Consider the following 15,883-nt stretch of genomic DNA (forward strand, 5'->3'; position numbering starts at 1 on the left):
GGTCCCAGGCATTCAGGATAATTGATAATAGTCTGCACCCACTGCGCAAATTTAAAGCACATCTGATTAAAAAATATAGTATTGCAGGCTTAAAAGGGCTGAACATTTTCAGGCCTGCTAATTTTGATACAGGTGCTTATAGGAGAAGGAAAGCTACTGTGGCAGTTTATTGCCAAAATATTAGCCACAATAGTGCAAGCTAGAAAACTATATTTATTCTGTAGCATGCTTTACTATAAGTAAACAGCCCTAGAAGCTTCCTGTGTTTGTTTGAAATAGCAGCTGATGTCACTGCTGGCACCTCTCCTGCTGCCTGGATTTTGCTAAAAGAAGGAAGTTTGATACAAATGCTCATGTGTACAGAATAGAAGGAAATAAATGTAGTGTTTCTTTTCACAGAGGACTCAGAGCATCATTACTGTTAGCTTTTATGGTGTATTTACATAGAACTTTCTGATAAAGCTTTCTTAGTTTTTACCTTTCCTTCTCCTTTATGAATGGTGTAAAATATGAGTTCTTCAATAAATAACCTTATTTGGCTAAACAGAATTGTGCCCAATATAGGAAACTGGTTTGCCTTCCCCAGGGTACTTTTAGCAGAAATGTAAAGTCTATATATTATTATTACTTATGTCCCACACTAATATGGCCCAAGCAAGACTATCAATTTCCCATACCTCTTTTTCAAGCAAGCCTTATTAATTCTTGCACCATTTATGGTTTAGAAGGCAAAGCTTCCAAAGTCAAAAGAGTTATAATCTTGATCCATCCCCTCAAAATCCATGTTATATTGGCAGCCTTCAGCATCTACAGAGGGGTGGTATCCCAGTTCTCGGAAGTCTGAGGGAGCAGTGGAGTCAGCATAATGAGAACCATGACTTGAGGTAACCATATAACCCAAAGTTGGTCCAGCTGCTGCTCCCCCCATGAGTATGCATGCTGTCTTTACTCCCCGGTGTAGCTGAGATCCATGACGCAGACAATGAGGGGGGCACTTCTCCTTACAAATCACTGTTCTTCCTGTAGAGGCACAAATAAGAATAAAAATTCACATTTTGCAATGTAATATTGTTCATTAAACTGAAACTGCATTGCAAATTTTAATTATGCAATGTGAACTTTTTAAAGCATGCTTGAAGGTGGCGTAATATTTTGGCGCAAACTTAACAACTAACTTCATTAAGAAGTTTTATTACATACATTGCCCACTGTTGCAAATAAAGTTCAGTTGGAAGTGGTTGCTAAACAGTTTCCACGCTCACAAAGCACATATTAAATTAAGGCAAAGGCAAATTCGTTCCCACAGAGGCATAAATTTCCGCATTGCAAATACCTTTTCTGTTACCGACTTTTATTACATTTACCCCTATGGGAGATGGCCTTCCTATAATGTGGAGCTTTCTGGATAAGGGGTTTCTCGATAACGGATCTTATACCTGTAATGGATAAAACTCATTGGTCTATTAAAACACATTTAAACACTTATGTGTTGTACAAAACTCCACAATAAAAGTAAATCTATACAGATGTACTGTATATGCACAGGGATGTGTGACAGATAGTTTACCAGTTACAATGTATATTGGTCATGATTTTTCCTAGAAAATGTATCAAATGTATCACTGACCATCATCCTTGGTGTGCTTCCTGTCCTTGTCTTTCCAGCAACATTTTCTGATGGGAGATTGTGGATGGAGTTTACAGCTGCCTGGTGACAGAGGGGGTTGGAGCAGGCTCTAGAATTGCATGAAGAATAGTGGCAGGTAAAAGCATCTCTGAAAACATGTGGTTTGCTACAAAGTTATTAATCCGGTATGTTCTTGGTACTATTGTTCTAATGTTTTTTGGCCTATAAGCTCCATAAGCTGTGTGCTTGTTCTCACAGTCTTGAAATCAGCTCACATATCAAATTGATGTACATAGAGTTTTTTTCGTGAGAATGTAGTATTGCATTAAAAACAGTACACAACAGATTTGTGCATATGGGCAAAAAGTAATTGGAAGGAAGATAGCTGAGGCCCCAGTTATCTACTAAAGGAGAAGGAAAGGTAAAAACTAAGTAAGCTTTATCAGAAAGGTCTATGAAAATACAGCCATAAGCACTTAAAGTAATGCTGCCCTGAGTCCTCTATCAAAAGAAACAAAGGATTTCTTGTCTCTTTTTTTGTAAACATAATGTTCCAGTGTCTGACTTCCTCTCTCAGAAACATACTTAATTTTCATGGCCAGAGTCTGCGCAGTTCTCTCCTATCTCCCCTTTCCTGCTTCCCCTCCTACCAGAATGATAAGAACTCCCTCCCCCCTCCCTTAGGAATGTGAGATCTGAAATATAACGACTAGACTGCAGGCAGGAATCTACTTAAAATGGCAGCTGCTATCTTAAGCAGACAGAGAAAGCTTCTAAAGCTGTTTACTCATGGTAATGGTTTCTGCAGAATAAATATATTGTTCTAGGTTGCACTAATTTGGCAAATCTATTGGCAGTAAAATGCCAAAATGACTTTCCTTCTCCTTTAAGGTACAAAATAATATGGAGTCTTGGATAATATTGGTACCAATAGCTTGTTCCATGACTACTGTGCTGATAAATTGTGTTCCTTAGTTGTTTAATGAGGCATATTTAAAAACATGGTCAAACTGTGACACACTGGCATGTTTATATTTATGATTAATTGACCACAAGGCATGGATATCAAGGAGACTAACGCAAATGCTAAAGAAGAGAATTTGTATCATATGTTTCAATATTTGCAATCATATATGATCAAACTGAATTTGCTTTAGATCTAGTGACCCACTGCATTCAATCAGCATATTTAGGTCGGTACATTACCAATTATTAATCTGGTGCTGTTTAGTAAGTATTGGCTCATCACAAATGATGTCTTTTCTTTTTCTTACCTCTTTTACTTTTCGGAGTATATCTATCCATTTGCTGCAAGATAATCAAAACCGCTTTTTAGTAAAAGAACTTTAGAACTCAGCAAGCCTATTCTCTCTAAACAGATATAAATCAGTCTTAAACTCAAAAACAACTGGACAGATTAATAACTGATTAATGCAGTAATAGTCACATTGCCCAATTAGTTATATCATCAGAATGAGATAATACATGGCATGATTAAAAATAATAATCTCATGCACAATGACTTTTATAGGTTTTCTATGGTTTTGGACTGAGGCAATTTAAGGAACACATGATCCAGTAAATAGGCCTAGAGGGACATTTATTAATCCACAACCACTCTGAGCGTTCGTTTGAATGCTCCAAGCGTATTTTGCACAACAATTTCATAGCTTGCGACAAAATTTGCGCGACAAAATCGTATTGTTGCACCAAGTACTAAAGTTTCGGATTTATTCAAGCTTCGTTATCGTGACTTCCTTGGGCCAGGTTGAAGCTGCAGAGTGCCATTGAGTCCTATGGGAGGCTTCCAAAATCGTGCACAGAAGGATCAAAGTCGGATCCTTTACAATTGTTCGGTCCGAAAATTTGGCATCGCCAATATGATATTATCAAGACTAATATGATTTTTTTCGTAAGCATTTTCGTGATATTTGCAATCATTAGAAATTATCGTATCCAATCCGAATTTTTTCCATTCAAGATTCGAACTTGTGATTTCATAAATGAAGCCCCTCGTGTTATAATACCCGGCTGCCTGCTAGAAAGGATACAGAGGCATAACTACAGGGGTGCAAGGATCAAAAACGCAAGGCCACCTATCAGGCCACCATGATAGCAGGATAATTATCATGAGCAGAAGGCACAACTATAGGGGACTCAATTGTAGGAATTGTAGGGACTTCAAAACCTAAAATGTATTTTGCTTAAAAGAGACATAAAGCATAAATGAAACACCCTCATCTTGTAGGCAATAATAATTACAGTATATAATTATATTTGGTGCTGGTTTTACTCTGGGTTAAAAATTACAATTAACTTTAAAATTGGCCCCTTTATTGGAGATCCCTATAGGTCTGCATAATGTACAGTATCTGGCCGCTATTCAAATGAGGGGTGGATGTGGCTAAATAGTTCCTGCCAGACGCACAATAGGAGGGGGATAGCCAATCACAGCCCTACAGTCACACAAGCAAAGACAGGCTTTAGTTCTGGTTTCTATCTTACAATGCAGTGTACTTAGTGCCACCAGCCCCCTGCAGAGACTAGGAATGGAGGCAGGAGAAATTGGAACAGATGGGTAAGTATAGTAGGATTTTTGGAAAATGTTCTCAATAAATTAGCCCAAAACACTGCTTTTCTGAGTATGTTCCTTCCAGATATAAAAGAATATTGTTCACTGGCACATTTTTGTTTTTTAGGCAAAATGTTCCTTTAATGGCACAATGGACCTTAAATGTTATACTTGTATATGACTCAATTCCAATACACAAGGAAGGCCAAATCATACTTTAATCCACAAACTGATGATAAAGCATACCTGCCACTACTTGAAAAATGCAAAGAAGGGCAAAAAGATTTGCCATGCCCATTTTGTGGCCAAACTCCAAATACCATGCACATTTTATAAACTATGTGTTATTACTAAATTATGTGTTATTTTAGTTTGGTAATAAAGGTGATAATTAAGCTGCCAGGCATAGTTCCCATAGAGACCTGTTAATTGTATTAGCTACAATTGTATCTAAGTGCAAGAGTTGTGTACTGTGGGCCCTCTGCCAAAAGCCTCCTTATCTCATTAAGTTTGCAAAACTTTATACATTTTTCTAGCTGTTTAGTGCAGCTCGTTGTGAGATCAAAGAGCCATGTGGGTCATTTCAATTGGATCCAGGAGCACAGAGCTGAGCTGTCAAAATCAGGACCGTCCCGTGAAAAGATGGATAAGGGTTGATTCACTAAAGGTTAAGTTTTATCGCACTTTTTTGTGTGAAAATTGATGTGAAAAAAAACATGCGATTCGCTAAAGTATTATTGCGTGCGTTAATTTACGTGCAATCGCATGCGTTAATTTTACCGCATTTCGTTAATTAGCATGCAGAAATAATACTAACGCATGATTCACAAACACTTAGACACGATAATTATCGCAGGCGGTAATTATGAGTAAAAGTACAGTTAATGAGCTTTTGGCAATAAAATATAGACTTTGCAGTGGGATTTATTCAAGTATGTGTTGGCCCTAGAGTGATGCATCCTCCAGTTTGCAGGGAAATGGTCATTTTCATAAAAGTAGTTTTACGAAAGTAATGCTGTGTATGGCTAATATGGCGTGCGTTTTTTCACACGCGGCGACTATTTGTGCGCAATGCGTAGATTAGCGCGCGTTTCGTCAAATACCACACAAAAATAGTCTTCCCGACTTAAATAACGCAAGCAGCATCGCGTCTAAATTAACGCAAGTATGCTTTTAGTGAATCGTGCGTTAAGACGCAAAAAATTAGACGCTATAAAATTTTTAACGCATGCTATAAATAGTGCACGTTTTAATGCACGTTAGTGAATCAACCCTATAGTTGGAAGGTATGGGAGGTCAAATGTTTTTTTCTGCAAATAGTACTTATTATTCATAACAAACATTTTGATTCAGTTGATAACGAGCCCTGTAAGGCTGATGCCACACGAGGCGTAGGGCTGATATTTTTGACAAGCGGAAAAGCGCTTGGCGAAAATTCAGCCCTACGCCTGCTACTTGTGCCTGCACCCGAATGAATGGAATACGCTCAGGTGCAGGCACATGTAGCCGATATACGCATGAAAATGCGCGAGAATGCAAAGTGCCGAAAATATCAGCCCTACGCCACGTGTGGCATCAGCCTTAAAATAATAACAAGTGTGTAATCTATTCTGCTGGTCAAATACACAATACAAACCAGGGATCCCCAACCTTTTTAACCCGTGAGCAACATTTCAATGAAAAAATAGCTGGGGAGCATCAAAAGCACAAAAACTTTCCTAGTAGGTAACCAGTAAGGACTTAGATTGGTTAAGAAGTAGCCCGATGTGGACTGGTAGACTACTAGAGGCTCTGTTTAGCAGTACACATGGTCTTTATGCCTCCAAAACTTGCCTCTAAGCCAGAAATTTGAATACTTTGAGGCCACTGGAAGCAACATCAAAGGGGTTGGTGAGAAACATGTTGCTCAGAAGCCACTGGTTGGGGATCACTGGTATAAACCAATAAGTGAGCTACTCCTCACTGATCTTTTGCTATGAACCAAAATGGTATTGCAGCACCTCTGCACATGGTGTCATGGTGAACACTAGTACTCCATCACACACCCCCACAGAGTTGCACCTCTCTCCTCCTTAAAGTACACAGGCAGATTTGGACAGGCCATTTGACCCCTGCAGCAGACAGCTTATCCCCCACTTGGGAAACTTGCAAATGCATTCCCATACATGGCCAGGGTTGGGCCATCTACTGACCAAAATGGAAATTACAATAAATTACATACAGATTACAACCTGCAAGTGCAGTATGCAAAGTGCAATTCCAACTCAATATCCTTTTCATTTACCCACAAGCAGTGTATTTTTTGCATAATTCCCAAGAAATTGTGATTGCCAGGGGGAGTTCCACCTGACACAATTTCTGCTGATGCATTACAATCTATAAGTAGCGCAATTGTGTTAAAAGTTTTCCAGTTTCTGTCACTTTTGGCACTTGTCAAAATGTCAGAGTCTTGGGGAACAATGCAGGCTGCTGTGTAAGCCCTGAACTATCCCTCCCTTCAGACTCAAATCAGAACAGGAAGCAGGATGGACAGCATAACAAAGGAGTAAGGCAGAAATGCTGTACATTATGGGGAAGATTCTTAAAAAATGAGATTAGAGCTCATCATAGAAAATTCACCCAGTTTCTCTTCATTCCTATTGGATTTTTAGAAGCATATTTTTAAATGGGTAAAAATTAGAGTTCACCATTTCATAAATGCACTTCTAAGGGGCTGATTTACTAACCCACGAATCCGACCCGAATTGGAAAAGTTCCGACTTGAAAACGAACATTTTGCGACTTTTTCGTATGTTTTGCGATTTTTTCGGATTCTGTACGAATTTTTCGTTACCAATACGATTTTTGCGTAAAAACGCGAGTTTTTCGTATCCATTACGAAAGTTGCGTAAAAAGTTGCGCATTTTGCGTAGCGTTAAAACTTACGCGAAAAATGCGCAACTTTTCGCGTAAGTTTTAACGCTACGCAAAATGCGCAACTTTTTACGCAACTTTCGTAAAGGATAGGAAAACTCGCGTTTTTACGCAAAAATCGTATTGGATCCGAAAAAATCGCAAAACATACGAAAAAATCGCAAAGGACCGATCATTACGAAAAAAACGCAATCGGACTCCATTCGACCCGTTCGTGGGTAAGTAAATCAGCCCCTAAGTGTTCATATTTTGTACCAGCCCAAGGCAACCACAGCCCTTTAGCAGGGAAGATCTGTGCCCTCAAATATGCCCCCAGTAGCCCCCCATCTTCTTTTCTGCTGATTCACTGCACGCGCTCTGTGCTGCTTACAGTTACTGAGCTTAGGGACCCACTCACAATATACTGTATATATAGAATATAAATGTTTATAAATGTTACATATATATTTATATATATTATATTACTACATGGCAGCTCTGAAACCAGTGCAGTATGCATCATAATTCAATAATCAGCCCCGTAGCATCAGCTTCTATGATATGTGAAACTCATTTTCTGTTTAATGATTTGAGGTGACCTCTAATCTTAGCTTCTCAGTAGCTTCCCAGAGCACACTGAGCATGTGTGTGTCACTGACACTCCCAACAACTTTAAAGACCTGGATCACTAGTGTTCTAGAGATTTATGAAACTTAAAGCTGGTACGGTAAGTTTAGTACATAACATATGCCGGTTGCTTTTAGGGTCTAGTTCTCCTTTAATGAATGGGATTTTTTTACACAACGACTGCAGGGAAATTTCCTCAATTGCGAGTGCACTTCTGTTCATAAATGATCCCTCTAATTTGTCTCCCTGACAATCTACAGTAATGCTGCATAGATACAGATACAGAAGAGTATTTCTTGGACGTTTTACTGTATAAACAGTGATTATTTTTCTTTGGTGATAACTGATTTATTATTTGCTTAGTAACACAGTTTTACCACAAAATACCTGATGTCCTTACAAAGAGTTTAAACACTCATGTTACATTTCACAACCTCTGCATTTCCGTTTGCAGAGGGCTATGTTTATTTTACTATAGTCTATTTAATGCTTAACTAGGTGCAAGTAAGGTGAAGAACCACTGAACACAGTACTGCCAGAACTCTTTGTGCTTTCCTTAAAACCATTATTTACCTTTTTGAACACAGACCAATATACTGCAAAACTTCAGGTCACTAGTAAAAGCAGGGGCATGGGCTATGTATTTGTAACCCTCTGTAGGAATAATAATGAAAAAATAAAATTATAGTAACAAATATTTCTAAGCACTTTACCAGTTCACTCTGTGTTCTTGTAAGCTTATTTTGTACATACCTGCACTCCTGCGAATCTGGGGCTAAAAGAAGCAGTGTTCTCCCATCGCTCAATGACAACCCCAAACAACTATCTGTCTGAGCCCCAACAGGCAGCTTGGGGAGATCCAGTATTTTAGAGCCCTCCAGCACAGCTTGGCATCGAGAAAGTACTGGAACCACCAGATCAGGAGGAGAGGCAGGATCTCGAGACACAAGAAGGCTCCCATCATGGGTTAAGTGCAGGTACCGCTCCTTCCAGTGTTTGAAGAGAAATCCTCCTGCCGAACAGAAAGTGCAGATGGGCTCAATGTACAAAATATGCTGCAAGTCGGGTTTTGTCTATTCTGTTTTCTTCATAACCATTTCAGACAACAGTAATACCAGCCCAGCCATCATACCAAGGGGCAAACAGAGTTGGCTGCATTGTTCATACAAATTAGGACTGTCTAATGGTGATGAGTGAATATGTCCCGATTTGCTTTGTAGAAAAATTTGCGAATCTTCATGAAAAGTCATGAAATGCCAAAAATGCAGCGTGACAAAAAATTGCTGTGTGCATCAAAAAAAATGTTGCTCGTCATTTTTTTGTAATTTTTTACAGCTAATTTTTGAGCCCATTTCATGAAAAAATCATCATGGCACAGAGATACGCCACAATGCATGCCTTGCAAAACATTTCACTCATCACTATTGTCTAACTTATGGCCCTTCAAATGTTTTTGAAGATAACTCACAGCACCCCTGACAGTACTGAAAGCAAAAACTGAAGAGCGGTGCCTGCTTTACTCTTTCTTCTCAGGAATGGACTTGATGGCCACCTGATAACATTGAGCATGCTTGCTGCCTTAAAATGAAATATACAAAAAACCTGTTTTTAAACTGCTACTGTAGTGCTTGCCTCAGGTGGACTGTAGAGTAGTGATGAGCGAATCTGTCCTGGTTAGCTTTGCTGAAAAAGTCTCAAAACGGCAGAAAAATTCGTAAAGCTGCAAAAAATTTGCAAAATGCGTTTGTCGCACAACTTTTTTTGACACCACTGCGCCTATTTTGATGCGACCGCACCATATAACTATTTGGCTACGCTGAAACTGAACAGAGTAAGGAGAGAAATAAATATTCCCCTAAGCATTTGTCCCACATACTGGCATATCATAATGACAACCTTCAAACAATGGTTCACTTCCTTCTTATAGTGCTTTCACCTCAATATCCTGGGTCCATTCAGTCTAACAGGTTGCTGTATGTCACACAAACCTTTTAGACATATTGGTCCCTTGCCATTAACTGTTCATTTGCCCACTAGGGCCAATATCACTCAGCCACTATTCACTAAAATGATTTTAGTCTCTATTTTTAATACTGACTGATCCATGGTGGTTCTGGACATGCTCTGTGAACTACATAGGGACCCTGCTCTTTGGAAGAAATCCCATGGATTAAAATTCAATTATATCTGTAGCTGTGATACTAAGCTTCCATAGAAACACAATAATATAAAGAGGATATAGGGCATATGGGATTATGGCATTGTTGTACATTATAGATGTATCTCCATGGTATGTAATGATTGCAAGTTGAATAAATGCTATACTAAAAATCCAGTCTATGTTGTGGCTATGGAGTATTAAACTATGAAATGGAAGAAGAGAAAACACATATGTATGTATATATATATATTTAATCTGTACCCCAAAGTCCCAAAATATATAGAAAGAATGAGCAATAAGTATAATGTCCCCTTGTATGCATAGTAAATCCTGACTCTAAGGGGCTGATTTACTAAGACACGATTTCGAATCCGAATTGGAAAAATTCCGATTGGAAACGAACATTTTGCGACTTTTTCGGTAATTTTGCGATTTTTTCGTATTTTTTGCGATTTTTTCGGCGTCTTTACGATTTTTGCGTAAAAACGCGAGTTTTTCGTAGCCATTACGAAAGTTGCGCAAAGTCGCGATTTTTTCGTAGCGTTAACACTTGCGCGCAAAGTCGCGCCTTTTTCGTAGCGTTAAAACTTAAAAGACGCGACATTTCGCGCAAGTTTTAACGCTACGAAAAACTCGCGTTTTTACGCAAAAATCGTATTGGATCCGAAAAAATCGCAAAAGATACGAAAAAAATCGCAAAATTACCGATCATTACGAAAAAAACGCAATCGGACGCATTCGGCCCGTTCGTGGGTTAGTAAATGTGCCCCTATGTATTACAGCACCAAGGAAAAAAGAATCTGCACCAGTAGTTCTGGGAAGACTCCAAAAACTCCTAGAATTGGTTTCAGCCAGGTGCTGTTTGGCAATGCAGATAGCAGAATTAACTTATAAAGCAAAGCCTGTTTACGTGCAAATCAAATGTGAACCAACTAGCAAATTAGCCAATTAGCAAAGCCCTAATCAACATCAACTGTACTGGATGAATCTGAATTTGGTGGCATTTTAAATTTGCAATGTGGGAATAGCCTCAAATGAATTCTAGCTGCAAATTTATAATTGTGGTCTTAGATGATATATATGAGCTTGGTCTTTTAAGGGATTCAGCTGTACAATATTTGATATTGGGCAAGTTCAGGATCCAAAAGTCATGAAAACCAGTTTTAAACTGACATCTTTAATAGGGATGGCACCAAAATGTTTAAAACTGCCTCTATGTGGGTTTGGGGTAATTCTGTTGTTATTTTTCAGTTTATGAGAAAATATATCTGTCTGGCATTACAACACACTTAATTATGCCTGCCTTTTGTTTTGTTCAACACAATTTTCTGGCTTAACAGTGTAATATTACTTTTTAATTTCCAACATGCATAGCACTAAGGAAGCAGTTGCTTTCTATTAGAATCATTTATCTTTTATACCCCCGATTTTTCACTGTTTTGTTCAATGACATTCAAACTCTCCCATGAGGCTCTAGATCCATATGGAGCATTTTATATGTCATTGGCTGTGCCAAGTCTACTTCCTGCACCTTCTTACAATAACAAGCATTTTCATACACACTACACAGTTACAGGCAGCTACAGACCGACTATCTGTACATATTTATTTATACAAGTATTGGTTCTGTTTAATGTTCTGTTCTATGTTTGCATTTCATTCCATACTATTTTTGCCATGTTTATAAAGGATCAGAGTTTGCCTTGGACTTGCAGATGTTGAGGGTTTTTGTTATTTGCTGCTTATATTTGTTATTCTGTTTGCATGTTTATAAATCAAAACCATACACTTTTCTCCTGTATGTTTGTAGTTCTGTGGTGGCATGCTTTGAATATACTACATTACACACTACATAAACATAAGCTGCTAGTATTTATTTTTTCTATTTACTGGGGAGTGCAATGCAATAAATAGTTTGTATCTATACACTTAGGAAACACATACACACTCACACCTATGTAGAAGTCAGATAGTACACCTACCATACTTCCTGAGATAGCCCTGGTGAACAGACAAGGAATCCATGATGCTTGGGCCATCAGAGCAGAGAGACAGATGGGACTAGAAAGATGCAGAAATGGCACTGATCTCTTAATCCTGCAAAGCATCAGAATGAATGTTACCCCTTCACTGCCAGAGCACATCAATGAAGCTAAAGCACCCACCACTGCCAGTGCAGAGCTTTTTTTTTTAATGAAACCGATTTATTGCAAGTCAGTAATATCTTCTAGCTGTCAGTGCAAAGCATTAATCTAAACAAGCTGCACACGTTTGCTCCAAGTGTAGATCACTACACATCCTTCTTCTGTCAGGGCACAAAACCAGTATGAATAAGCCATATGCATTAATGCTTTGTGTTACATTAAATATTCCCATTTCATATTTATATTTGTTTTCAGCTGATATTGAACATGTGTACAGTGTGGTAGGCCGGCACATTTTCAATAACTTGCTATTTCATTTTAAGGGTACTTGGTGGCTACTTTTATTAACTGTTGAAATTTGTAATTTTTTTTAGAACAACATAACTTTTTAAAAAATGCCAAAAATTATGTGTTATTTTTCCTTCTAAATATACATATAAAATATATATGGTATAATATATATGGTTCTGAATATCTGAAGCGATATATAATGTAAATATATTCAACACAAATTATTTTAAAAACCCCCATAACCCTGAGCATATTAGTATAAATATACAGTAAATAAATATACAGTTTTGTGGATATAAATATACAGTTAAATAAATATACAGTTTTGTGGATACTTTTGACATGTGTAGTTCAGAAGCAGTTGCACCTGACCAAATACTAAACTTGGGATGCTCCGAAATAACTTTTTTGTGGAACTAAATCCTAACTCATATTTGCATATGTAATTTAGGTATTTGGTTTGGGGTAGTGCCCTTGTTCCAGTGATTGTAAAATGATATTCTTTTACAATCCTGCTCTTCCTACTTTGTGGCAACAGTTTTCAGAAGGTTGCCTCTTGTGGCTGAATGGAAGCCAATCCCCACAACAATGTTGGTTATAGCTGCAAAGTGAGGACCTACATCAAATTAATACCCTTGGTTTATCTTGAGCAAGTGTTTATGTGTGCTTATGTTAGCACACTTTCACCTCCTTTTGGAATTACAACTCACTGTAGCTATGTGCAGTACAAAGTAGCAATAATTGACACCAGAAGGTTTTTGCAGTTGAACAATAGAACTGGATTTATTATGTCAGAGACAAATAAACATGCAGGGTTAGCACAATATATTCACAACGCAGATGGTATATGATAGTACACTCTGAGGACAGCAAAGAGAAGATGCACACCAGTTTATCCCACCTCCTTTAGAGTCTGGGCAGGGTAAATGCACCTGGTCAGCTTGGTACCCCTTTAGAAGCAGTCAGGATAGATACCTCAGTCCTCAGGTTGAATACCTCTAGCTTTAAGAGCCACAGCCGACTGGAGATCAGGGTTTAGATACTGCCTGTCTCCTATGTCTTAAGAGTCGCCCTATGCTGAGGCAACATTGCCTGTATGGAAGGGTACTTCCAGCTACTTTCCTTGGTGAAGCCAAAACTGCTCTTGCTCAGTGGACCTTCACTTGGGACACAGAGGCAGCCAAAGAGGAAGACACACCCTCCTGCTAAACACTATACGAAAGTGCAAGAAGTGTGGTCAACCTAAATAACCAATAAGGCATAAGGCAAACTCTAAACTGATACATAGGTCTTTGACCAATAACAGCAGAAACTAAGGAAGAGGTAGGGTTTAAATCCATAGGGGCATATTAACCCTATGGGTCTATACAAGTAGACAGGCCACTATAGTACAAAATACACCCCTAAGTTCTCAGTCAGACTGAATTTGCTGCAAGGGCAGTGCTCCATTTTCACCATACACCAGTTTAAAAAATTTGGCACAAGGTGCAGAGGTTTAGGGCCAGGGCAGCCCTGTCTAGGGTTACCACCAGTGTTTCACCAGCTTAGTCAGTAAATCACAAGCTAGGACTGGTTTTACAAATTTACCATCACTCACTTTTAAGCTCTCGGACCCAAATCTTCATAATAAACAGCTTTCCATCTGATTCAATAAGTTACAACCTTGCCCTGTCCTTAGTGTTGCCACCTTTAACTTTAGCAAAAACAAACAAGAGGGCAGCAGTGGCAAAGTATTGACATATTGGGGTGGGGCCATGACATTTGGGGATGTGTTTGTGACTTGTGTGGGCAGGGCCTTGACATCAAAGGTGGGCATGAGCCAGATTATTGTTCGGATTTTACAAGACTGAAACCCAAATAGACAGTTACCTAAACAGCCCTAAAAAAAAAACAAAAAAAACCCAACCCTGAATGTTTGGGTCAAAATCAAAAAGGTGGCAACCCCACCTTACTACCTGCCATAGGTCAGGTTGTAAGTAAAGGTCCTGTTGTGCACTGTGCTTACTAGTACCCCAAGTTTAAATAATGCATATATTATAGGATGGGTGAGGTGACCAGCTTAAGGCAGTGCAGTGACACAAAGTCCCATATCTGTCACCATTCTTTCTGTAAAAAAAAGAAAAAAAAAAGGTTATTTATTTTTACAGGCATTTAACACTGAAAAACAAAAAAATGAGCTACTGAACACTGTGTCTTTTATTTAACCAATAAGGTACAGTTTTCCATACACTGAAATGTTTTGGCTTTGTGGGCTCTGTAAATTGAATATATTCCACAAGGTGGCAGTAAAGCATGCTCAGTCTCAAACAGCAGTTAAATTATTAAGAAATTGGCAAATCTGTTTGCTATGTTTGGCCAGCACAGATATTACGCATGAATCTACATAGTTACATAGTTACGTAGTTAAATTGGGTTGGAAAAAGACCAAAGCCCATCAAGTTCAACCCTTCCAAGCGTAAACCCCAAGGCACACGCATAGACCCATTCCGACCTACAGTATGTATACACTCACATATATAAATTATATATACCAACATCAAGATTTTAGTATCACAATAGCCTTGGACACTATACTTGTTCAGGAAATCATCCAAGCCCTTTTTAAAGGCATTAACAGAATCTGCCAACAGAACATCACCTGGCAGGGTATTCTCTAACCTCACTGCCCTCACTGTAAAAGAACATCCCCTATCTGCCTATAATCCCATCTAATGTCACCTCAAAAGTGCCATTTTTCCAGAGAAAACAACTCCAACTTCCTTCTCAATTAAGGATCCCCCAACACATTACCATTTAGTTTGTTACTCACATTTATATTATTTCTACCAAAGTGCATAACTTTGCACTTGTCAACATTGAACCTCTTTTCCCATTTTGCTGCCCAGTTTTGTCGAATCGCTCTGCAAAGTAGCAGCATTCTGCATGGAACTAATATCTGGTTTGCCTTCCCCTGGCTATTTCATGCAGAAACTGGCAACTAAATTCATATACTATTACATCTGCTGCATCTATCACACCAGAATTTCCATATCACTGTAGTATTTACCCAACTAACTTCCAGCCTAAGGTCAAAAGATATGTACTACACTGCTAAGGTCTATAGCACACCTAGCTTTTTTGACAGAAACAACTGCCAAGGTCAAAAGATCTTCTTCCCCATGCATTTCCTATAGCAAATGCTGATGGTGAAAGGTGACGACTGCTTGGGAATGCTCAGTATAGTGTTCCCGAGCAGTGAAGGGTTGGTTGACCACAGCAGTTCTCCCTCACAGCACAATAGTAGTTAAAATACCACAGTACTTATTTACTAAAGTCTTTTAGTGTGCTCACTTCGTTGTGCACCTTGCCCTCACTTTTTTCCCCCTGACTACCAGAGCACTTGCACACTGGTCGCTGCAGCTTGCATGTATCAAGTCAGGGATAGCACATTGGTAGCCCATGGTCATTCACATGGAAGACCTGCTTACCATTGCACCATTATGTGGCTGTAAGTTGTATCATGATCCCTGTTTAATGTTTGTTCAAGAAATATATTAAGTTCAAGCCAGGCTCCCTTGTGATGTACACAA

At 38.7% G+C, this 15,883-nt stretch overlaps 1 protein-coding gene across 1 annotated transcript; it reads right to left on the bottom strand.

The window, feature by feature from the left end:
* Positions 1 to 420: 420 nt before the first annotated feature.
* On the bottom strand, positions 421 to 11,996 carry LOC101730692. The gene is made up of 5 exons (XM_004917093.4): positions 11,862 to 11,996; positions 8,472 to 8,730; positions 2,902 to 2,935; positions 1,628 to 1,736; positions 421 to 1,020 (listed from the first exon to the last, which is right to left on the bottom strand). The coding sequence occupies exons 1-5, from the start codon at positions 11,902 to 11,904 to the stop codon at positions 722 to 724; spliced, it is 744 nt and encodes a 247-aa protein (XP_004917150.2). The 5' UTR covers positions 11,905 to 11,996; the 3' UTR covers positions 421 to 721.
* Positions 11,997 to 15,883: the final 3,887 nt, after the last annotated feature.

This window comes from Xenopus tropicalis, chromosome 8 (assembly GCF_000004195.4).
Source record: "Xenopus tropicalis strain Nigerian chromosome 8, UCB_Xtro_10.0, whole genome shotgun sequence".
Taxonomy (NCBI): domain Eukaryota; kingdom Metazoa; phylum Chordata; class Amphibia; order Anura; family Pipidae; genus Xenopus; species Xenopus tropicalis.

What these genes read in the sequence shown, in the direction of transcription:
- LOC101730692 (XM_004917093.4), bottom strand. Translation starts at nt 11,904, where the DNA reads ATGGATTCCTTGTCTGTTCACCAGGGCTATCTCAGGAAGTATG. An exon ending in GGGCTATCTCAGGAAGTATG is followed by an intron (nt 8,731 to 11,861) that starts GTAGGTGTACTA and finishes TCTGTTCGGCAG; the next exon opens with GAGGATTTCTCTTCAAACAC. An exon ending in GAAGCACACCAAGGATGATG is followed by an intron (nt 1,021 to 1,627) that starts GTCAGTGATACA and finishes GTGCCTCTACAG; the next exon opens with GAAGAACAGTGATTTGTAAG.